The 25,481-nt window shown below is 40.2% G+C and overlaps 1 protein-coding gene across 1 annotated transcript in view; it reads left to right on the top strand.

The window, feature by feature from the left end:
• LOC124796459 (PHD finger protein rhinoceros) overlaps positions 1-25,481 on the top strand; it is a 242,748-nt gene that overhangs the window by 65,663 nt on the left and 151,604 nt on the right. The window contains exons 7-8 of the mRNA XM_047260682.1: positions 17,925-18,073; positions 18,619-18,906. Coding sequence (XP_047116638.1) covers positions 17,925-18,073; positions 18,619-18,906 — 437 coding nt within the window. The remainder of the gene's footprint in view (positions 1-17,924; positions 18,074-18,618; positions 18,907-25,481) is intronic.

Below are 25,481 nucleotides of genomic sequence, written 5' to 3'. Positions count from 1 at the left end.
TGAGTGTTGAGTTTTGTGACATGTCAATTATTGTAGCTTCAATGAATTTATGAAATCGCTTCATTCTTTTATAATAACTTTGTATTGTTGAATTCTCAGTATTTTTGTCAGATACAACTTTCACAAAAAAGCTACGTCACAACATACTTATAAGCAACATTATTAGTTAACAACCATGTTAGGGAGCTACTGACACACTCTTTAAAGTCATTTAAATTTTAATTTCATCCAGAACAAGATATATTAGTGTATAATCACAGAAATTATCTCAAGTACAGTGAATGAAAAACTACAGGAAGTCCGGTCAACAAAGCACTAAGGTACTGCTGCTTCCAGCTCATTAATCCAGGGTGATCATTTTGATCTGCCAGTTGCACCTTATGTGATCGCCAACCCCGTGCTGTTAGCTGACACAATGTCACGTCGTGCTACATCAGGGAAATGGGAATTTAAGGAAATAAGTAGTAAGAAACAACTGTTTTAAAAGAAATTGAATATATTTCCTGTGCTTCTCAAATTTGACGTTGTCCTTTCAGAACAAGAGCAGAAATACCAAGCGTCAAAGTGTTTGCAGTGTTAATGCAGACGATGCTCTTCATTGTCAGATCCTAAAGAAAAGATTGTGCCTTGGTTTTTATTCTTTCAGAAAAGCTGCTCAAAGAGTTTGTAGAGCCAAACATACAGATGATCCCTGCGAATTTTTTGTGTAGCTTATGTAATAATTTTTCACTGTAATGAACGATACCAGCATGGCCAACTCAGCTTGTTATAGAACCTACCTTTAAACAATGTTGAATTTTGCAAATCTATAACTTCTAACGGGGGTGCCAAATCATCATATGAAATCGAGGAGGAGTGGTGAACAGTTTCATTTCCAGAATGAAAGTTTGGAAGGTAGGAGACGAGATAGCGGAAATAAAGCTGTGAGGACAGGTTGTGAGTCGTGCGTTGGTAGCTCAGTTGGTAGAGCACTTTCCCAAGAAAGGCAAAAGTCCCAAGTTGGAGTCTCAGTCCAGCACACAGTTTTAATCAACCAGTAAGTTTCATTTTCAATTTCATTTCCGTTTACAAAATGGTTAACTCTCAAATCTTTTTTCTAAAGACAGGATGAACTGCTTTATCCTTGCTTGGTAAACACCAGAAGTGGTCCTTACAGGTAGTTTTAAAGAAGTCACATGACTGAAGAATGTTAAAATTCATTACTTATTTGCCTTGCTAACAAACTTAATTTTTCCATGAACACTCTGATTTGGTCTTGCTGCTCTTTGCCCTTCAGTGAAAAAATGCATTGTTATGTCAGGAATGCTAGGTTTGATACCCATTGCAAATCTTTCACACAGTATATTTCTTCCCCTTTCATTTTGAGAAAGAGAAATATTTCCTTATGAATGGCATAGAAAACAACAATAACTTCTCCCTGGCCAAGCCAATGGACTGTACTACGGTAAGGAATGCCCCAAACTGTTTCCATATCTTCCAGGAATTCTTCGAATTGCCAATGATTTATACTGTGACATTGCACAAAATTCACACACTTGACCACAATTTTCTACATCTACATCTACATTTATACTCCACAAGCCACCCAACGGTGTGTGGCGGAGGGCACTTTACGTGCCACTGTCATTACCTCCCTTTCCTGTTCCAGTCGCGTATGGTTCGCGGGAAGAACGACTGTCTGAAAGCCTCCGTGCGCACTCTAATCTCTCTAATTTTACATTCGTGATCTCCTTGGGAGGTATAAGTAGGGGGAAGCAATATATTCGATACCTCATCCAGAAACGCACCCTCTCAAAACCTGGCGAGCGAGCTACACCGCGATGGAGAGCGCCTCTCTTGCAGAGTCTGCCACTTGAGTTTGTTAAACATCTCCGTAATGTTATCACGGTTACCAAACAACCCTGTGACGAAACGCGCTGCTCTTCTTTGGATCTTCTCTATCTCCTCCGTCAACCCGATCTGGTACGGATCCCACACTGATGAGCAATACTCAAGTATAGGTCGAACGAGTGTTTTGTAAGCCACCTCCTTTGTTGATGGACTACATTTTCTAAGGACTCTCCCAATGAATCTCAACCTGGTACCCGCCTTACCAACAGTTAATTTTATATGATCATTCCACTTCAAATCGTTCCACACGCATACTCCCAGATATTTTACAGAAGTAACTGCTACCAGTGTTTGTTCCGCTGTCATATAATCGTACAATAAAGGATCCTTCTTTCTATGTATTCGCAATACATTACATTTGTCTATGTTAAGGGTCAGTTGCCACTCCCTGCACCAAGTGCCTATCCGCTGCAGATCTTCCTGCATTTCGCTACAATTTTCTAATGCTGCAACTTCTCTGTGTACTACAGCATCAGCCACGAAAAGCCGCATGAAACTTCCGACACTATCTCCTAGGCCATTTATATATATTGTGAAAAGCAGTGATCCCATAACACTCCACTGTGGCACGCCAGAAGTTACTTTAACGTCTGTAGACATCTCTCCATTGATAACAACATGCTGTGTTCTGTTTGCTAAAAACTCTTCAATCCAGCCACACAGCTGGTCTGATATTCCGTAGGCTCTTACTTTGTTTATCAGGCGACAGTGCGGAACTGTATCGAATGCCTTCCGGAAGTCAAGAAAAATAGCATCTACCTGGGAGCCTGTATCTAATATTTTCTGGGTCTCATGAACAAAAGCGAGTTGGGTCTCACACGATCGCTGTTTCCGGAATCCATGTTGATTCCTACAGAGTAGATTCTGGGTTTCCAAAAACGACATGATACTCGAGCAAAAAACATGTTCTAAAATTCTACAACAGATCGACGTCAGAGATATAGGTCTATAGTTTTGCGCATCTGCTTGACGACCCTTCTTGAAGACTGGGACTACCTGTGCTCTTTTCCAATCATTTGGAACCTTCCGTTCCTCTAGAGACTTGCGGTACACGGCTGTTAGAAGGGGGGCAAGTTCTTTCACATACTCTGTGTAGAATCGAATTGGTATCCCGTCAGGTCCAGTGGACTTTCCTCTGTTGAGTGATTCCAGTTGCATCATCCAGTTTCAGCATACAGTGCTTTTTGGTGAATGAAGCAGTGAACAGTAAAAACATCTTCACCAAATTTGCTTTTGAGTTTATTTTCAAATAAGACCGGAAACCTTGATGACACCTGATTATTTGTGATTCACCATCTGTGGTTACAGAATGAAGCACATCCTACAACAAATTAATATTGTCCACTGATTCACAGACCGCTTCAGAAACATCAAGTCATGTTGCTGTGCAATCTAGTGGTACCATATCCAAAAATTCCTCAGTTACCTGCAGCTTTTTATCAACTTCACAGACAAATATGAAAAACTAAGCATGTCAGATATATATGTACTTTCCTCAAGTGTGAGCAAAAGTGTAACAGAGCTCTCAGCTTTTTTCCTGACCTGTGTCTCTAAATCCGCTGCTGGGTCCAGGATTCAATGATATGTTGTTTGCTTTGAAAGGCAAACGCCTTCAATTGCCTGCAACTCCCTCAGACACAAACATTCTGCAACTGCTACCATTCACGATTTTATGAGTGGTCCCACTGAAAACAGCTTGCCACTTTTGCAATAATGTGACTGACTTTGTAGCGTGCTTGGACTATTGCCTCACTTGCATTTCCTGTACTATTATTCACGTATAAACATTTTACAGTACATGATCTAATGCTGCATATATTTATAACTTTTGTACTTAGAATTCTTTTTTAAACTTGCAACTTCTGGTAGGTCAGCTTAAGCTTGGCTCCTAGCACTCTACATACTTCACCTCCTACCTGTTCGTAACGTGCTTTGTGAAGGCATGTAAAATTACATTGTATGTTGTATTTCATAGCAGAATTAGATACTATGTGACATGCAAGGCACTGTGGTCATCCATCCTTCTCAAAAAACGGAAGTTAGGACCGCAGTGACCAAACATAGCTATTGTTGAATGTGGATTGTTACATCAGTTAAGGCTTTATGCTTCCAGGGGGCAGTGAGTTCGCTTTCCGCCACTACATAAGCTCCACACTGCTACAGTGAGTGCTCTGGAGTGCTCCTCCTCAATGGAGCACTGTGTGGAACAGCCTGTCCTAGAAGCTTAAAAATAATAGTGTTATTCAGTGCAGTGGTCTAGTGTAATGGTTCATGTTTATTTCTTATATGCTGAAGGTTGTACGTTCAAATCCCATCAGGTGCATGTAAAATATTATTTTTAATCATTATCGAAATGACTTGGAGCATATTTTTATTCAGTTAATTGGTTGAAATGTACTTTTTTGTCTCTAATCCTTTGCCATATCATTTTAATTATCATATTAACTTTTTATGTGCTCTTATTTTATCTTCCCATATTTATTTTTTCATTTTTTATCTTTGTGCATATGATTTTAGTGTAATTTAATAAAGAAAATACATTTAATCTAATAATTAAATGAAAATAATGATCATTTTGATAAAGATTTTAAAATTAAATTTTAGAATACCTGATGGGATCCGAACTCTCAAGCTTCAGCCCGTCAGGAATGTATAAGAGGAGACAAAAAAAAGTTTTAGTTTGAAGGCCATACAGTCCAGAATCAGTATGACAATCTGGCAAAATTGACATGAGCATTGAGGCAATCATCCCACCAACGCACCAAATTGAAGATACCTGTTTGGTAAAACATTGTGTCCTGCTGTATGAGGAAGTCTGTAACTGCCTGTTGCACATCATTCAACAGGAATTGTCAACCATTCAAGGCCTTTTTTAAGGGATCAAAGATGTCATAATTGCATTGGGAGAGATTAGGATTGTAGGGCCACTCCTTGATTGTCTCGCACTTGAGTTGGCATTAGTTTTCCATTACAATATTTTCAGTATGGTGATACGCTTTATCATCAAGCAGTAACACCAACTTTGTGCACCTTTCTGCTATGGTGGTTTTCAACAGACATGCTGCCTCCAGACATATTCTTCATTCTCTGGTGGATGTTATCCATTGTTTGTCCTTCACCAGCCAAGAAAAGAATATCAGCATGTTGTCCTGGTTGGACATACTTGGTAATAACGTCACCATAGTTCACACTTGTTGGAAAGACATGAATGCCACACTAATCCCTTGCCTGTATGTTTGTGCTTATATACCCGCATTTGAGCCATGTTATGCTGCATATACACTGCAGCAACGCCCTCAAAAGGAAACTTTCGGATTGCTCCACCACACAGAGCTGCCCCTCTCAATAATTCTCAGGCATATTTTTTTTTTGTAGATCTAAGTCCACAGTTCTGTAATTATTTGAGAGCAGTGTGTGTCTGGGAAGACCTTGATGATACCTTCAGCATACTGGTACACCATCCACAGGTTGCTAAGCTAAATGGTTGCAAATTTTTGGTGGTGAAGGGATGACAGCTGTCAAAATGCAGTTACTGTTGGTGATTAGTGGGCTTGATATGAACAGATATATGACTGGAGCCAACAGAGATATGGAGATCAATGCCCATGGAGGTGGCACATTGGGCTGAGGATGACCAGGTGAACTGGATGGGAGAGGTGATGTTGAGGTTGTGGAAGAATGAGAGTAGGTTGACTTGGCCCTGGGTCCATATCATGAAGATATCATCAATAAAACTGAACCAGAAAGGGGTTTCAGGTTTGAGCAGACTAGGAAGGTTTCCTCTAGATGGCCCATAAATAAGTTGGCATAGGAAGGTGCCATGCAGGTACCCATGGCTGTGTCATGGATTTGTGTATATGTCTTATCCTCAAAAGAGGAATAGTTATATGTGTTGTTATAAATGGTAAGCTGTGTAAGGTTGGTTTGCAGTTGGGAAGAGACTGGGAGAGGTAAATATCGATAGCAGCAAGCCCATGGGAATGAAGGACGTGGATGTATTGTGAGGCAGCATCAACAGCAGAGAGAAGGGATTCATGTGGTAATGGGGTGGGGATGGTTGAGAGTTGGCGAAGGATTTGGTTTGTATCTCTGATATGAGAGCCAAGGTTACAGGCAATTGGTTGGAGTTGTTGGTCACCAATAGCAGAGATTCTACAATGAGTTGCCCAGGAATGTTGGGTATGTGGGTTTTGGGAAGCATGTAGAAGGTGGATGTGTGGAGTTTTGTTGGGATGAGGAGAAAGATGAATACATGAGAGAGATTCTGGGATATGCATAAGGATTGGAGATTATGTTTCAATTCTGGGATGGGGTCAGTATGGCAGAGCCTGTTGGTGGAGGAGTCGATGATTGGTAGAGCCCTTTTGTGAGGTAGTCAGCGCATTTCATTAAGACAGTGGTGGAGCCTTTGTCTGTCTTGAGTTTGCGAATAACTGTTCTTTTTTCTGTTGAGAGGATTATGTTCTTGGGAACAGATCTGGTAAGGATGGTGAGGCCAAGTCGGAGGTAAAAAATTCCTAGAAGATGACCTGGGGTGGTTAGGTGGCGGTGGTGGGAGGGATAACGGTTGGATTGTAGCATGAACTGGGATAGGTGAGGTTCAGTGTTGAGACTAGGTTGGATTTGTTGGGAGGGATTAATAGCAAAGAAGGTTCCCACTGTAGGGATTGGGAGAAGGAGAATAGGAATTTGATGGTTAAGCATGGGTGTGGGACTCGGGTAATGCCTTTGGATATAATTGAAACTTCTGGAATTTTTGGTGGATAGGTTGACTGTAGTGTTCTGGATTTGTATTGGTTCTCATTTTGCGGAATGTTGGGAGGGTGTTTTATAGGATGTGAGAAATGAAGAACACTGGTTAGACAAAGTCTGGTAGCTGAGAGGGATTTACAAAAGGGTTCAGTGGGAAGGAGTTAAGTGTTGATGGATAAAGGCGCTCAAAGATCTGAGTTGAATATTAATATATCTCCAAAAAAATCACTCCCATTCAGCTGGCCACCTGTGGACAGCATACTTGCAGTGACAAGAAATCCCTTTCTCGGTATGCTGACAGTCTTACAAAAGCCTTCACAGATAGGTATTCCCTCCTAACACACCCTGCCCCCTCCTCCCACCCCCTCAAATTGAGTGCAGTAACAGATTTCTTGCACCATATTTCGCACAATCCCCAAGAAGCAGCTGCAAAAAGAGTACCCCCATGTCACTCTGTATTGCCAGAGACCAGGACCAGCTGACCATGTTCTTGGACGGGGCTTCTACCATTTATTGTAGTGCCCAGAAATTAGGAACATCCTACCCACACTCATTCCCACTCCTTCTAAAGTGGTATTTTCACCCAACCTGGTCTATCCCTATGCCACTCCCAAACCCTTGCCACAGGGGAAGACCCTAGTGCAAGACCTGCACGATTCATCAGCCCAGCACATCCAACTCCAGTCCTGTCACAGGCTTATCCTGTCCCATCAGAGGCAGGACCACGTGTGAAAGCAGCCATTTCATGTACTAGCTCTGTTGCAATTTCTTCACGAAATTTTGTGTGTGCATGACCAGCAACCAGCTGTCCACTAGAAATGTATAGCCATCACCAAACTGTAGCCAAAAGAAAATTTGACTACCCAGTAGAGGAACACACTGCTGAGCACAAAATGCTCAAATTCACAGCTGCATCAGAACTTGTGCCATCTAGATACTGCCCTCCAACACCAGCTTTAATGAACTACACAGATAAGAGTTATCGTCCTTCGCTCCTGTAAACCTGGTCTCAGTCTCAGCTGTTCTCATCCAATCCAAGCTGTCAGTTTTATTCTGTTAAGAGCAACATGTTTAATTCTATCTGCAAGGAAGTCTTGAATCCATTCAAAAATCTGTTCCCTCTTCACTAAACAGCAGTGCAGGGCAAGTCAAGTAACTCAGCAGCAATTTAGGTGTAGTCTCCTACATTATGGATGTCATGGAGGAGCAGAGGAAGCTGAATTTCACAAGATTTCTGTTTGTGGAATCGGTATTGATTTTTATAGAGGAAACATTCATTCTCCAAAAATTCCATAATCCTTGAGCATAAAACTTGTTACATATTTCTACTGCAAATTGATGTCAGCAGTATAGGTCTACAATTATGTGAATCTGTCCTACAACCTTGCTTGAAAATGGGAATGACTGTATTTTTTTTTACAGTTGATAGGTACCCTTCATTGCTCCAGCAACTGCTGCTAGAAGGGGAGCAAGTTGTTTCACATAATTTTTGTTGAATCTTATAGGTATCTGATCTGCTCATGATGCCATTCCACTACTAAGTGAATGTAGTTGCTTTTCTATTCCATGACTGGTTATCTAAATATTGGCCGTTTCGACATTTGTACAGTGACTGAAAGCAGGGACTGTGTTACGATCTTGCGTGTGAAACAATTTCAGAAGGCTGAATTCAGTATTTTGGCCTTCTCTCTGTTGTCTTCCTTTTTGGTGCCTTTATGGTCACTGAGTGAATGAGTAGATGATTTCATACCATTTATTGATTTTACATAAGACCAAAATCTCTTAGGGTTTTTACCCAGACCGAAATTCATCAGCAGAAACTTGCAGAGTTAAACAAGTAGAATAAAGGTCACTTTTTGTAGCCGACCTACCAAACCTGCAAATATACTTCGAACTATATCAGATCAGTAATCACTCTGACTTGTAAGAACCCATATTCTATTACTACTCCAAGTTCCAGCACTCCAAAGTGGTGATCCATGCAACAGTTAATTGTGACTGTCACTATGTCTATATGACCCATGTTAAAACAATTTGAAATCACTTACACAAACAAACATACAGTGCTACTGTAACTTCTAACAATTAAATCATTATTTCCGATGTCCATCATATCTTTGTCTCATGGCCAGCTTCCTTGCATCTTTGCTCCTCGAACTACTAGTGCTGTCAGCCACCCATTCTGGTATCACCTTTGCCACTTGATTCTCTGTTGGTGTTGGTCATCGCTTATGCACTGGTACTTAATACTACATTTTAAATAATCTTATTTAAGCAAATACTTATAACAATATATGATCAATACCCAACACATTTTGTCATAAATCAGTTTGCTGCATTAACAAGTAAAGGTAATGAAACTACCTTGATTACAACTAAAACATACCAAATTTTTCTTTAAACTGTCACACACACCAATGTTGGCAGGCATTTGTCTGCCTTTGTACCAGTAAAGACACAACATTGGTTTCTGTGGTGACATTCCACATTGCCTCTGTTGTTTTCACACTATATGGATACTTTCCTTGTTGCAAAGAAGCCCATTTCTTGACTTGAATTGTGTGATGTGGCTTTATGATCCTGCTCACCCAAGCAAACAGTGACTCTTGTTGGACACATGTTAAGCTTAGCCTTTGAAATCAGCATGACACTGAGTACAGCCCTCTTGAATCCATGGATCTCATATTCTCATGGCAGTCATGGTATCCTGACCAACATGAGCTGCAGTAAACAATAATCTGCAGTGTCACTATGCCACAATCCTATAGCTGTCGAATTTCAACATGTACCCTTACACGTTTCTCCTTCTTGCAAGATCCCAATTTTCTCACATAAAACCAACACTGAAGTATGGTTCCTGAATGAGAAACCCATCTTTTGTTATGTATGTTATGTAGTGCTGTTATTCCTCCCTGTTTCTTGCACTTGTGCTAAAAGGCTAATTATTTGTGTGTCCCTGCAGATCAAAAAATTCATTATTTTTGACATTTACTTCATGTTGCCTTCATGGTGTTGCAATTTTAGAGGCTAGCATGTATCAACAGCATTTCAATTTCCAAAGAATGTAAAGGAATACAGACTTTGAACAGTGTCTTTTATTGTACATTCAGAACTTTTCTTCACTATACATGCTTCCAATCAATTTTTTATGATTAATTACATTACATAAATCAATCTGTAGACAAGATGAAAGAAACTTTTAGAAATAGATTTATGTGGAACAGATGGGAGATATTAACTACTTGTAATGGTTTAAAAGAAAATGCCTTTTGCATGCTGCACCTAGACACATTTTACCTTATTTATAAGGCATCTTCAGTGGGTGTGGTAAAAGTTAGATGCTTTTTTTTTTTTTTTTTCATTTGCGCGTAATAAGCTATAGATTTAAAAAATGGAAGTTCTTATAATACACTCCTGGAAATTGAAATAAGAACACCGTGAATTCATTGTCCCAGGAAGGGGAAACTTTATTGACACATTCCTGGGGTCAGATACATCACATGATCACACTGACAGAACCACAGGCACATAGACACAGGCAACAGAGCATGCACAATGTCGGCACTAGTACAGTGTATATCCACCTTTCGCAGCAATGCAGGCTGCTATTCTCCCATGGAGACGATCGTAGAGATGCTGGATGTAGTCCTGTGGAACAGCTTGCCATGCCATTTCCACCTGGCGCCTCAGTTGGACCAGCGTTCGTGCTGGACGTGCAGACCGCGTGAGACGACGCTTCATCCAGTCCCTAACATGCTCAATGGGGGACAGATCCGGAGATCTTGCTGGCCAGGGTAGTTGACTTACACCTTCTAGAGCACGTTGGGTGGCACGGGATACATGCGGACGTGCATTGTCCTGTTGGAACAGCAAGTTCCCTTGCCGGTCTAGGAATGGTAGAACGATGGGTTCGATGACGGTTTGGATGTACCGTGCACTATTCAGTGTCCCCTCGACGATCACCAGTGGTGTACGGCCAGTGTAGGAGATCGCTCCCCACACCATGATGCCGGGTGTTGGCCCTGTGTGCCTCGGTCGTATGCAGTCCTGATTGTGGCGCTCACCTGCACGGCGCCAAACATGCATACGACCATCATTGGCACCAAGGCAGAAGCGACTCTCATCGCTGAAGACGACACGTCTCCATTCGTCCCCCCATTCACGCCTGTCGCGACACCAGTGGAGGCGGGCTGCACGATGTTGGGGCGTGAGCGGAAGACGGCCTAACGGTGTGCAGGACCGTAGCCCAGCTTCATGGAGACGGTTGCGAATGGTCCTCGCCGATACCCCTGGAGCAACAGTGTCCCTAATTTGCTGGGAAGTGGCGGTGCGGTCCCCTACGGCACTGCGTAGGATCCTACAGTCTTGGCGTGCATCCGTGCGTCGCTGCGGTCCGGCCCCAGGTCGACGGGCACGTGCACCTTCCGCCGACCACTGGCGACAACATCGATGTACTGTGGAGACCTCACACCCCACGTGTTGAGCAATTCGGCGGTACGTCCACCCGGCCTCCCGCATGCCCACTATACGCCCTCGCTCAAAGTCCGTCAACTGCACATACGGTTCACGTCCACGCTGTCGCGGCATGCTACCAGTGTTAAAGACTGCGATGGAGCTCCGTATGCCACGGCAAACTGGCTGACACTGACGGCGGCGGTGCACAAATGCTGCGCAACTAGCGCCATTCGACGACCAACACCGCGGTTCCTGGTGTGTCCGCTGTGCCGTGCGTATGATCATTGCTTGTACAGCCCTCTCGCAGTGTCCGGAGCAAGTATGGTGGGTCTGACACACCGGTGTCAATGTGTTCTTTTTTCCATTTCCAGGAGTGTAAAATAGAAAAGTAATTACAGACCGGCATCTAATTCATTATTTGCAAGCGAGACTGCTTCCTCTCATATGGAAAGCTGCTTGAAACCTTGCAGTTTTTCTTGCGTTCATTCTGTTTTTGAAGCATAGGACTGTAACTGCCATATAGTCGATATACACAATAGATACGCAGCCACAAACAACACAATAAAACGTCACTTAGACACGTACGCACAATAGGACAATGATGACACAAAAAATACGTGAAAACAAGAAAAAAGATTGAAGATGGTACACAGTGACATACAAGTACAAACTCATATATAAAATGACAAATATTTTCAAAAGTCAAGGCGTAAACATAGCATTCAAAACAGACAATTCAGTCCAAAATAACATTGAAAAAATAATAAAAGATGCAGACATCACCAGAAAGCAGGAATATACCAATTACAACACAACACATGCGATGGAAGTTACGTAGTACAAACTAGCAAATCATTCGATGTCCAGTACAAAGAATATATTAGAGTACGGAAATATCAGACAAGCCACACAAGTTCCGCAGAACATTTAAAAGACAATAACCACAAGCCTACTGCAAGAGGTAAAACTGAAAATAGTAGGAATAAATAATGAGAGACACCTCCTAAATGCACAATAAAAAACATACATGTACCAAACAAAGGCTGAAAAGAAGCTATTACTAAATTACCAAATGAATATAACTGATTGATCATGCCACAGACAGAAATCCCCTCCCCCCCCCAAACACACACACACACACACACACACACACACACACACACACACACACACACCTGACATCAACAAATATATAAATAAAAATTTTAAAGAAACATAAAGAGTGAGAGAGAGAGAGAGAGAGAGAGAAGAAAACATAAACTGAGGAAGTTGTGTGTTTCGAAAACAGAGTGGCTACAAGAAAAGCTGCAAGCTTTCAAGCAATTTCCCACATGAGAGAAAGCAGTTTGGCTTACAGATAATGAATTAGATTCTGATCTGTAAGTACTTTTCCATTTTATTATAAGAACTTCTAGGAACTGTTTTAAATCCATAACCTTTGTTGCAAACAAAAAAAATCACCTAATATTTCAAGGCATCCACTGGACATGAATAATGAAAACCATGTCTGGGTGCACAAATAAAATAAAAAGTTTAATGTGTAGTGTGCAAATGGTATTTTTATTTTAAACTGCTGCAATTTATATACAGGGTGGTCCATTGATCGTGACCGGGCCAAATATCTCACGAAATAAGCATCAAACGAAAAAACTACGAAGAAGGAAACTTCTCTAGCTTGAAGGGGGAAACCAGATGGCACTATGGTTGGCCCGCAAGATGGCGCTGCCATATCGGACATTAGCTGCGTTTTTTTTTAAATAGGAATCCCCATTTGTATTATATATTCATGTAGTATGTAAAGAAATATGAATGTTTTAGTTGGACCACTTTTTTTGCTTTGTGATAGATAGCACTGTAATAGTCACAAACATGGCTCACAATTTTAGACGAACAGTCGATAATAGGTAGGTTTTTTAAATTAAAATACGGAACATAGCTATGTTTCAACATTTTATTTTAGTTGTTCCAATGTGATACATGTACCTAATGCAATAAATGCTCAAAATGATGTCCCTCAACCTCAATGCATTTGGCAATATGTGTAACGACATTCCTCTCAACAGCGAGTAGTTCACCTTCTGTAATGTTCGCACATGCATTGACAATGTGCTGACGCATGTTGTCAGGCATTGTCGGTGGATCACGATAGCAAATATCCTTCAACTTTCCCCACAGAAAGAAATCCGGGGACATTAGATCCGGTGAACGTGCAGGCCATGGTATGGCGCTTCGACGACCAATCCACCTGTCATGAAATATGCTACTCAATGCCGCTTCAACTGCATGCAAGCTATGTGCTGGACATGCATCACGTTGGAAGTACATTGCCATTCTGTCATGCAGTGAAACATCTTGTAGTGACATCGGTAGAACATTACGTAGGAGATCAGCATACATTGCACCATTTAGATTGCCATCGATAAAATGGGGGCCAGTTATTCTTCCTCCCATAATGCCACACAATACATTAAGCTGCCAAGGTCACTGATGTTCCACTTGTCACAGTCATCATGGATTTTCCGTTGCCCAATAGTGCATATTATGCCGGTTTTATGTTACCGCTGTTGGTGAATGACGCTTTGTCACTAAATAGAATGCGTGCAAAAAATCTGTCATTGTCCCTTAATTTCTCTTGTGCCCATTGGCAGAACTGTATACGATATTGAAAGTCGCCACCATCCAATTCCTGGTGCATAGAAATATGGTACAGGTGCAATTGATGTTGATGTAGCATTCTCAACGCCAACGTTTATGAGATTCCCGATTCTCGCACAATTTGTCTGCTGCTGATGTGCGGATTAGACATGACAGCAGCTAAAACACCTACTTGGGCATCATCATTTGTTGCAGGTCATGGTTGACGTTTCACATGTGGCTGAACACTTCCTGTTTCCTTACATAACGTAACTATCTGGCGAACGGTCCAGACACTTGGATGATGTCGTCCAGGATATCGAGCAGCCTACATAGCACATGCCCGTTGGGCATTTTGATCACAATAGCTATACATCAACACAATATCGACCTTTTCCGCAGTTGGTAAACGGTCCATTTTAACACGGGTAATGTATCACTGATGATTGACTGATCTGGCCTTGTAACATTAACCAAAACGGCTTTGCTGTGCTGGTACTGCGAACGGCTGAAAGCAAGGGGAAACTACAGCCGTAATTTTTCCCGAGGACATGCAGCTTTACTGTATGATTAAATGATGATGGCGTCCTCTTGGGTAAAATATTCCGGAGGTAAAATAGTCCCCCATTCGGATCTCCGGGCGGGGACTACTCAAGAGGACGTCGTTATCAGGAGAAAGAAAACTGGCATTCTACGGATCGGAGCGTGGAATGTCAGATCCCTTAATCGGGCAGGTAGGTTAGAAAATTTAAAAAGGGAAATGGATAGGTTAAAGTTAGATATAGTTGGAATTAGTGAAGTTCGGTGGCAGCAGGAACAAGACTTCCGGTCAGGTGAATACAGGGTTATAAATACAAAATCAAATAGGGCTAATGCAGGAGTCGGTTTAATAATGAATAAAAAAATAGGAGTGCGGGGTTATTGTGGCCAAGATAGATACGAAGCCCACGCCTACTACAGTAGTACAAGTTTATATGCCAACTAGCTCTGCAGATGACGAAGTAATTGAAGAAATGTATGATGAAATAAAAGAAATTATTCAGATAGTGAAGGGAGACGAAAATTTAATAGTCATGGGTAGTCGGAAAAGGGAGAGAAGGAAACATAGTAGGTGAATATGGATTGGGGCTAAGAAATGAAAGAGGAAGCTGCCTGATAGAATTTTGCACAGAGCATAACTTAATCATAGCTAACACTTGGTTCAATAATCATAAAAGAAGGTTGTATACATGGAAGAAGCCTGGAGATACTGACAGGTTTCAGATAGATTACATAATGGTAAGACAGAAATTTAGGAACCAGGTTTTAAATTGTAAGACATTTCCAGGGGCAGTATTGGACTCTGACCACAATCTGTTGGTTATGAACTGTAGATTAAAACTGAAGAAACTGCAAAAAGGTGGAAATTTAAGGAGATGGGACCTGGATAAACTGAAAGAACCAGAGGTTGCACAGAGTTTCAGGGAGAGCATAAGGGAACAATTGACAGGAATGGGGGAAAGAAATACAGTAGAAGAAGAATGGGTAGCTCTGAGGGATGAAGTAGTGAAGGCAGCAGAGGATCAAGTAGGTAAAAAGACGAGGGCTAATAGAAATCCTTGGGTAACAGAAGAAATATTGAATTTAATTGATGAAAGGAGAAAATATAAAAATGCAGTAAATGAAGCACGCAAAAAGGAATACAAACGTCTCAAAAATGAGATCGACATGAAGTGCAAAATGGCTAAGCAGGGATGGCTAGAGGACAATTGTAAGGATGTAGAGGCTTGTCTCACTAGGGGTAAGGTAGATACTGCCTACAGGAAAATCAAAGAGACCTTTGGAGAGAAGAGAACCACTTGTATGAATATCAAGAGCTCAGATGGCAACCCAGTTCTAAGCAAAGAAGGGAAGGCCGAAAGGTGGAAGGAGTATATAGAGGGTTTATACAAGGGCGATGTACTTGAGGACAATATTATGGAAATGGAAGAGGATGTAGATGAAGATGAAATGGGAGATAAGATACTGCGTGAAGAGTTTGACAGAGCACTGAAAGACCTGAGTCGAAACAAGGCCCCGGGAGTAGACAACATTCCATTAGAACTACTGATGGCCTTGGGAGAGCCAGTCATGACAAAACTCTACCATCTGGTGAGCAAGATGTATGAGACAGGCGAAATACCCACAGACTTCAAGAAGAATATAATAATTCCAATCCCAAAGAAAGCAGGTGTTGACAGATGTGAAAATTACCGAACTATCAGTTTAATAAGTCACAGCTGCAAAATACTAACGCAAATTATTTACAGACGAATGGAAAAACTGGTAGAAGTGGACCTCGGAGAAGATCAGTTTGGATTCCGTAGAAATGTTGGAACACGTGAGGCAATACTAACCTTACGACTTATCTTAGAAGAAAGATTAAGAAAAGGCAAACCTACGTTTCTAGCATTTGTAGACTTAGAGAAAGCTTTTGACAACGTTAACTGGAATACTCTCTTTCAAATTCTGAAGGTGGCAGGGGTAAAATACAGGGAGCGAAAGGCTATTTACAATTTGTACAGAAACCAGATGGCACTTATAAGAGTCGAGGGACATGAAAGGGAAGCAGTGGTTGGGAAAGGAGTGAGACAGGGTTGTAGCCTCTCCCCGATGTTATTCAATCTGTATATTGAGCAAGCAGTAAAGGAAATAAAAGAAAAATTTGGAGTAGGTATTAAAATTCATGGAGAAGAAGTAAAAACTTTGAGGTTCGTCGATGACATTGTAATTCTGTCAGAGACAGCAAAGGACTTGGAAGAGCAGTTGAACGGAATGGACAGTGTCTTGAAAGGAGGATATAAGATGAACATCAACAAAAGTAAAATGAGGATAATGGAATGTAGTCAAATTAAATCGGGTGATGCTGAGGGGATTAGATTAGGAAATGAGACACTTAAAGTAGTAAAGGAGTTTTGCTATTTAGGGAGTAAAATAACTGATGATGGTCGAAGTAGAGAGGATATAAAATGTAGACTGGCAATGGCAAGGAAATCGTTTCTGAAGAAGAGAAATTTGTTAACATCGAGTATAGATTTAAGTGTCAGGAAGTCGTTTCTGAAAGTATTTGTATGGAGTGTAGCCATGTATGGAAGTGAAACGTGGACGATAACCAGTTTGGACAAGAGGAGAATAGAAGCTTTCGAAATGTGGTGCTACAGAAGAATGTTGAAGATAAGGTGGGTAGATCACGTAACTAATGAGGAGGTATTGAATAGGATTGGGGAGAAGAGAAGTTTGTGGCACAACTTGACTAGAAGAAGGGATCGGTTGGTAGGACATGTTTTGAGGCATCAAGGGATCACAAATTTAACATTGGAGGGCAGCGTGGAGGGTAAAAATCGTAGAGGGAGACCAAGAGATCAATACACTAAGCAGATTCAGAAGGATGTAGGTTGCAGTAGCTACTGGGAGATGAAGAAGCTTGCACAGGATAGAGTAGCATGGAGAGCTGCATCAAACCAGTCTCAGGACTGAAGACCACAACAACAACAACAACAATGTATCACGAAGCAAATACCGTCTGCACTGGCTGAATGTTACGTGATACCACGTACTTACACGTTTGTGACTATTACAGCGCTATCTATCACAAAGCGAAAAAAGTGGTCCAACTAAAACATTCATATTTCTTTATGTACTACATGAATATGCAATTAAAAATGGGAGTTCCTATTTTAAAAAGTGCAGTTGATATCCGTTTGACCTATAGCAGCGCCATCTAGCGGGCCAACCAGAGTGCCATCTGGTTTCCCCCTTCAAGCTAGACAAGTTTCGTTCTTTGTAGTTTTTTCGTTTGATGCTTATTTCGTGAGATATTTGGCCTGGTCACAATGTGGACCCCCCTGTATATAGCTGTTGCAAAAATGACCACCACAAGATACTTGTCATTAATGACTTGATCTATTAAAGTTACACATACTTGATTTATATTACAGGTATAATAGCAGACATAAAAGTGAGAATAGTGTTCTGTATATGTACTAATATTCACAAAAGACTTTTTCTTTAGGGAAAAGGTTTTTAATGAAACAATATTCTACGAAATTGAACTGGCCAAAAGTATTCTGTGATTGCCCACGTTGCTTGTCTCCATTCTAAGCAAAATGCAGCACAAGAACGAGTGTAAATATGGATGTCAGTTTCTGTATTGATTTTATTGGTGCTTTTTACAGGCTTGCAACCAGTAACTGAAGATCAGTTGGAGCGAGTCATTGAAGAACTTGAAGTACGCTGCTGGGAAAAGATACAAACCATTGTTAAAACTGAGGAGGGCCTTGGTATAGAATATGACGAAAATGTCATCTGTGATGTTTGCAGATCGGTGAGTATAATTGTTTCAGTGTATTAATTGTTTGCAGTACATTGCAGAAAGTCTGGTAACAACTCTGCCCATTTAGAGTTACAAGCCAGTTACTTTAAAATGAGAATCAATCTTTTTAATTTTCTTTTTGTGTAAAGTGTACAGGCTTGTTTACGTCTTACAGAAGTCATTCACTATTGTTGGCACCTGGAAAACAAACAAAATGTTTGAAATGTGAATGTATGTGTATTACATAGCAAAATATTATAGATATTGGGCTACCAGTGGGGATATAGGCACTGACTGAGTGACGAGGACATTATATATGTAAAATTTATTCTATGCAGGGAAATTATTTTTCTTTCCAAGAATTTGAGCATACTGAATGGGAGAGGAGAAGGAAATTTAAAATCACGATAATGCTCTGAGAAATGAAAGCATCTCTAAAGAAGTGGGACCAATTTCATCAGCCACACTACATTAGAATAGTAGGTCATGTTTGTAAATACTGTTTGATATTTATTGGAGACTGCAGGATAACCGGGAGAATGCCGTGCACTGTGCAGCCGGACTCGGAGGAAGGCAACGAGATGGTGTTCTGCGACATGTGCAACATCTGCGTTCACCAAGCGTGCTACGGCATCACGGCGATTCCTGCTGGCTCGTGGCTGTGTCGAACTTGTGCCCTGGGACTACGACCAGAGTGTGTACTGTGTCCTAATAAAGGTGGTGCTATGAAGTGTACACGTTCCGGTCAGAAGTGGGCACACGTATCCTGCGCCCTCTGGATTCCTGAAGTCAGCATTGGCTGCGTAGAGAAGATGGAACCAATCACCAAGATTTCCAGCATACCTGTAAGTAACACTCCAGTGGGTTATTCTATTATTGTTTTTTCACTGAATATTTCCACTACCATTGTTACTAAATATTTCTGAATGCAGCACCGTTGAATTACCTGTGCTGCAGTGAAAATTTGTGGGTGGCACTTGAGACACCATTAGTATTGTAAACTTCACTTTAGGGCCAACAAACATGTTATGAAACAAAATTAGCATTCTGCCAAGCATGACTAATTTCTTCTGCCCACATATTACAATTACAGTAGTTGGTATGGTTCCAGTTAGTCTTATGTTGGTAGAAACAACATGCACAGCAAACAGAACCAGTATATAGGAATGTTATACCAGCATGTGGAGTGAAGATAACAGGCTCATCACTGTAGTCGCACAGTAAAGCAGAAAGACAGCAGTCAATATCCAAACTCAAATTAAATCCATAACAGGTAATCAGCAGCATTGTGTTTCACATCATGGAAGTAGAGTCATATAATAGCGGTTAGTGAAGGAAAAACTGAGGAGCCAGTTGCCAGTCAGCCTTATATTGCCCCCCTATGGAATTTCACATGTCTGGCTTGTGATACCAGTGGCTTCCATGGATGTGTGCCCTCACCAGACAAATGTGTGTTGCGCCTGTCAGTATATCTGCATCTTCCATTTGCACATTTGGTGGGGTTACTAAATTTGTATTGCAGCTTGTAGATTTATGATAATCACTGATTTACTCACCTTTTGTCATACAAAATGTACTAAAGAAGGATCGTTGAAGAAAATGGCAAATGTAATATATTTAAATCTTCATAAAATATCCAAAGTCTGCTGTAATGAGGATGACAGAAAATACTTGTGTATAATATTGTACCAGTTACCAGTTGATTATTCATTATTTGCATGGTGTGAACAGTCAAAATTTAATAAAACACTCTCTCTCTCTCTCTCTCTCTCTCTCTCTCTCTCTCTCTCTCTCTCTCTCTATTCTGCAGCAGTAAGTCCATTGTCTATACAGTAATATGAAACAGCATTTGAGCTTCTCATTAAACTATAAGTTGAAATGAAACAATTTTAAGGTTTTATATGTTTGTATATTCTGATTAGAAATGACTGGTATGATTCAGAGTCTGCACAAAAAAAGTTGTTCTTCTACCTGTGCAGCTGGCAAAGTAGGGAAAGAGACAGCAGTAGTGGTGGGGGCTCTATTCTGAATTACCACCACCATGCAGCAGAGGAGGTCCAGTTCGATAGCTGCTATCAACAGATGCATAACTCGCATAATTTGGAAGCTACATAAATAGTTTGAAAACAGTATTGGTAACATGTTATGTCAATTTGACCAGTAATTTCACAAATATGGATGTTCAAAGTCAATAGTTTCTCACTAGAACACCAAAAAAGAAATATTCGCATAAACAAATAAAGGAGAACAAAATCAATCATGCACTTCCAGAAGGAGATCTCATAAAACAGAAAAGGAGAAAATTAATGTAGCAGACGACTTTGCTTGCTATGATAGCAGATATGTAAAATAAAGGAACATGTGGTAGGTGGAAATTATGTGTTGCTCCATGATAAATTATTCAGCAATAGTACTTAAAAATAATTTTTTCCTTGTTCTGTAAAATTAGTGAAGCCTTCCCCAACCTGCCCTTACTGACCAGGCTCATTACATGATTTCATTGGTTAACCAGTTGAACCCTTTGTTCTCCAAGCTGAAGCACGTCGATGCCCTACACAGGGTTTGCAAATCAGTTCATTTCTGCTCTGAAGAAGATTCTACTGAAAGCTTTTGAGTCATGTCGTTCCCTACATGGAAATTACTGGTCTGCCCCTTCCAAATTTCTCAGTAATGATTCTCTGACGATCTTGGATGAGTGTTGTGTGAAAATTTTGACAAAATTAAAATGTTTTTTGAAGCCAGCTGACACAAGTGCTATTTCCAGCAGCTTCAGCTACTGAAGAAAACACATAATTTGCTGAGAGAACTATTTTGCCTCCATAGTTACAAGTACTAAACTGCAGATATTAAATGATAAGAAGAACAAGATATTGAAAAGGAAAAAAAGGGATATTTTTACATACACGAGGGAGAAGTTAGATGGCTCTGCCAGAGACATACTTGAGTCTTGTCTTCAGAAAAATCTGTATAATGAGGCATTTCCCTTATCTTTAGAATTGTCATTCTAAATGAATACAAAAGTTTTCCCCACTGGTTTCTGTGGATGTTGAAATAAGTTTGAGCTTCTAAAAAGACGTTCTCTCCTAAGAGAAACAAGACATTATTTTTTTAAATGTAAGGATGCTCAATATCTTGAAGTACAATAACTTCATGTTTCTCCTTCTTCTGATAAGTAATGGTTCGATGAACTTGTTTATAATTCAGTAAACAAGAATAGGTTCAAGAGAATTCATTCAATTAGCACCTTTTTCCTCTTTTTCTCATCTTACATAGTATTTTAGCACTTTTCCCCTTTCTTTTTTCATCTGAAATTTACAGCTAAAAATCCTTAACCATGGCTATTATCTATACACTTTTGAACTCCTTCCTTAAGCCCATTGCCTCATCTCAGTTTTGTGTGTTCGTGCATTACCTTGTCTCTGGTCCGTTCCTACTTGTGTCTGCAGTATCTTATACAAAATACTGCATGAAGTCAATTTCCGTGATGCAATTAACTTCAATGTGTGAACAAGCTTGTATAAATTCGTAATAATTAAGAACTTGTGTCCCATTATTCCATCATTGTACTGTGTCGTGTGACCAATGTATTTGTACAGGGTGGCAATTATTGAACTACATGAAATAAAATAGTCATAACTTCTGAACGGTTTCTGTTACAACATTCAAACTGCATGGTTGGCCATGGGGCATGATGGGAATTAGTATGCGCATGCACGGTTTGGTTGAGCGGCAACCCCACTTTCATTTGGATGGGTTCGTCAATAAGCAAAGTTGGCACATGTGGAGGTCTGAGAACCCGAATTTCGCAATCGAGGATTCTCTTCACCCTCAAAAGGTGACTGTGTAGTGTACAGTATCCAGTCACAGAATAATTGGTGCAATATTCCTTGATGGCACAGCGACTAGCGAACATTACGTGAAGGTTTTGGAAGATGATTTCATCCCCATTGTCCAAGGTGACCCTGATTTCGACAAGATGTGGTTCATGCAAGACGGAGCTCCACCCTATCGAAGTAAGAGTGTGTTTGATGTCCTGGAGAAGCACTCTGGAGATCACATTCTGGCTCTGGGGTACCCAGAGGTCACTAGATGGGCTTCAAGTGGCCACCGTATTCTCCAGATCTGAACACTTGCGACTCTTTTGGTGGGGCTATATTAAAGACAAAGTGTGCAGCTGTAACCCCAAAACCATTTCAGAGCTGAAAATAGCTGTTCAGGAGGTCATAAACACCAGTTAATTTCCAACTGGATACTATTTGTAACAGCATTAGCTTTTAAGTCAACTGTGCTTGCCAACTGTTGAGTAATTTGCAATTTTATTAGTCACTGAGAACACACATAACTTAATGAACTCAATAATGACCTTCTTATGTAAGAAGTAGATTTGTAACAGGTGCAAGGGTTTAAGGTGACTTGTGTTTAGGAGAAGGATAGTCGAAAATCACATTGTCTTAGTCTTGAATTAGGCTATCCTTGTGTGAATGGCTGCACGTTTTCCCACTAATGCCACTGCTGGTTCCTTCTATCCTTCTCCAATTCAGCCAATGATCCTTTTCTAATTAACTTATTTTCTGCAGTAATTAGCTTATGTACACCCCTCTAGATGAATCAGAACAGTCTTTCTATGACATAACAACTTGTTAAACTTAAGAGTTAAAGATGTATTTGTAGAAGTGCGGTGCAATATAAATTGTTCAATAAAACTTGAGAATTAAATATATTACTCTGTGTTCATCATGCACAGTGACCGATAACACCCACTCGTCAACTGAGACTTTTTTTGACAGATTATTATGCAGCTAGTCTCTGATATCTGATTCAGCAGTCCTGGTTTGATGAGTCTTTGCTCGCAATTTGTCACATATTCTTTGTTGGGCTTAAAGAGAAAAGGCAAGCTGTGGTAATTGCATGGTTCCCTCATCAAAATAATTCTAGTAACTTCTAGATTTCTTACCAATTGCAAAATTCATTGAGATAGTCCATCATCTGGCATGAGGTTTTCTTTAAAAATGATTCCTGCTGTTGTGCATCCTAAACTAAACAACAACATAAGGGATCAGAGTTTCGCATCTAAATTATAGTTAGTTGTTCCATAGAAAAAATTTCTGATAAAGAACTTGACGTGGAATATATATTGTGTGTGTAAAAATGATTAATAATTTCTGTTCAAGAATGCCTGTGTGGTACAGGATGAGTTGTTAAGGAGAAACAACTTAAGTCTTCATTTGAAGACACTTCTGCTATCTATCATACACTTTATTTCTGTGGACAGGTGGTCAAACAGTTTTGCAGCTGCATATTTCACCTGTTTCTGTGCCAATGTTCATTAAATTTCGTTAAAAGGTACAAATTCATTAAAAGGTAATGCATCAAGTGTTGTATTGTTACTGTTACTCTCAAACTGAAATGAATTGTTGAGTGAATAAATGTTCTATGAGGTGTGGTTAATATTCCCACCTGCATAAAGATATGCCTGCAAGGTGTACATGTGTGCAGCCCACACACAATTCTTATTATTTTCTTTAGTACAATGACTAAATTTTGCCAGAACATTATCTAACAAGACACCAGTGAATGAAAATATTCATTATATATTCCCAAAGTTGGCAATTACTGCAGTGACTGAAGTAGCCAAATCTAAATGTTTTAGCAAGTGGTTTTTCCATATCCCCAAAGTTGGTGATTATATCTCAAAAAATTTAAATTATTGCAATAGCAAAAGTAACAAAACCTAAACTTTTAGCTGGTCCACTGTATGGTTTATTCCATATCCCCAAAATAGTTATTGCAATGGCAAAATTAGCCAAAACTAAATGTTTTAGCAGGTCTACTATATGGTTTTTCCACTCATAAGTTTAAAGTTATCCCATTTGTGCAAAATTATCCAATAACTTCACAAAGACTTTCTTTACTACATTCTCTGTCGATGCTTCTTTGTTCAGCTTCACGACAATGTTTGTACGAGACTCATTTGGAAAGTAAATAACATTTTTTCTACAGAAAAAATTTTAATACAATCAAATGAAACTGTATTTTCCACACAATTTGATAAACGAGCTACTTTTCTTTGTAGTCACCGTTCAAGTTTAGGCATTTGTCATGCAGTTCTACCTGCTTTCCTATGCCAATTTGCATACTCAGTTGTCACCAAATTGTTGAACCACTGACCAATAGCTTCTTTAAGTTCTCATCAATTCCATAGCATTACCCACTCAAAAAATCTTTCAGTTTGAGTTATAAATGATAATCACTTGAGACTAAGTCTGAACTGTACGGTGAATGTTGAAATATTTCCCAGTGAAACCGCTGAAACAAGTCCCGTGTCACTCCCGTTCCATGCGGGTGTACATTATCGTGGAGGAGGACGACTCCACTAGTTATCATTCGGCGCTGCTTGTTTTTAATGATGCGGTGAAATTGTTGAAGCATCTGACAGTAGGCCACTACATTTCTAGGCATGTAGTTGATGAGCAGGATACCCTTACGGTGTGAAAACATTATAGCCATAATATTTCTGGTGCTTAAAATTTATTTTGATTTTTTTGGTTGTGTTAGGATTGCAAATGACGCCATTCTATTGATTGGCACTTTGTTTATGGTGTGAAATGTGATGTCCAAGTTGCATCACCAGTGACAGTGTGGTTCAAAAATTCATCAGCATTCTTTTCATAGTGACAGAGCAATTTCAATGCAGCTACCATTCATTTAATTTTGTGTTCTTCTGACAAATTCGAGGAACTCACGGCTCACAATTTTTTACAGCCCAGATCTACAGTAATAGTCTTTTACAATACAGTTCTTAAAATGTCTGGAAAGAATGAGTGCAGTCCACTGATTGTGAAGCACCTAACTTCTTGGATTTTTGTTTCAATCCTTGCTTTGAGTCTGTCAGTCACCACTTAGGGGCAACCTTAGCGATCTTCATTGTGAACATTCTTCTGTCTGACATTCAACATAGTACTCCAATTCTGAACTGACACTTGTTCATGCCATTACCATAAACTTCTGTTATCTGTCTACAAATTTTGAAAGGTCAAACTTTCTGCACATTTAAAAAGTGGATAACACTGCACATTACACACTTTTTGGATCGTAAATTTTGTCACACATTTTAAAGAGCAGTAAGTGACTGTATTGAATTAAAGTTGTCACCACATTGAAGTGGATGAATACCAAGGTCAGTGGTGGTGGTGGTGGTGGTGGTGGCAGGAAACAATCATGTATCAAAACAAAATGTTCTTTACTTTCCAAATGACCCCCTCCCTCATGTCGTACAAACAATGTTAATCGTGCCCCCCTATCTAAATAAAAAGGTAGATCAACAACTTAAAGCAAGGCCAGTGATCAAATCTTGTGGGACTCCCATTGTAATTTGTCCTTATGCAGGTGATACAGCACACTTCTTTGTATTACTCATACA

Source organism: Schistocerca piceifrons, chromosome 4 (assembly GCF_021461385.2).
Source record: "Schistocerca piceifrons isolate TAMUIC-IGC-003096 chromosome 4, iqSchPice1.1, whole genome shotgun sequence".
NCBI classification, from domain to species: Eukaryota; Metazoa; Arthropoda; class Insecta; order Orthoptera; family Acrididae; genus Schistocerca; species Schistocerca piceifrons.
Note: the sequence above shows the minus strand (reverse complement) of the source record. Positions and strands in the feature narration are given on the sequence as shown.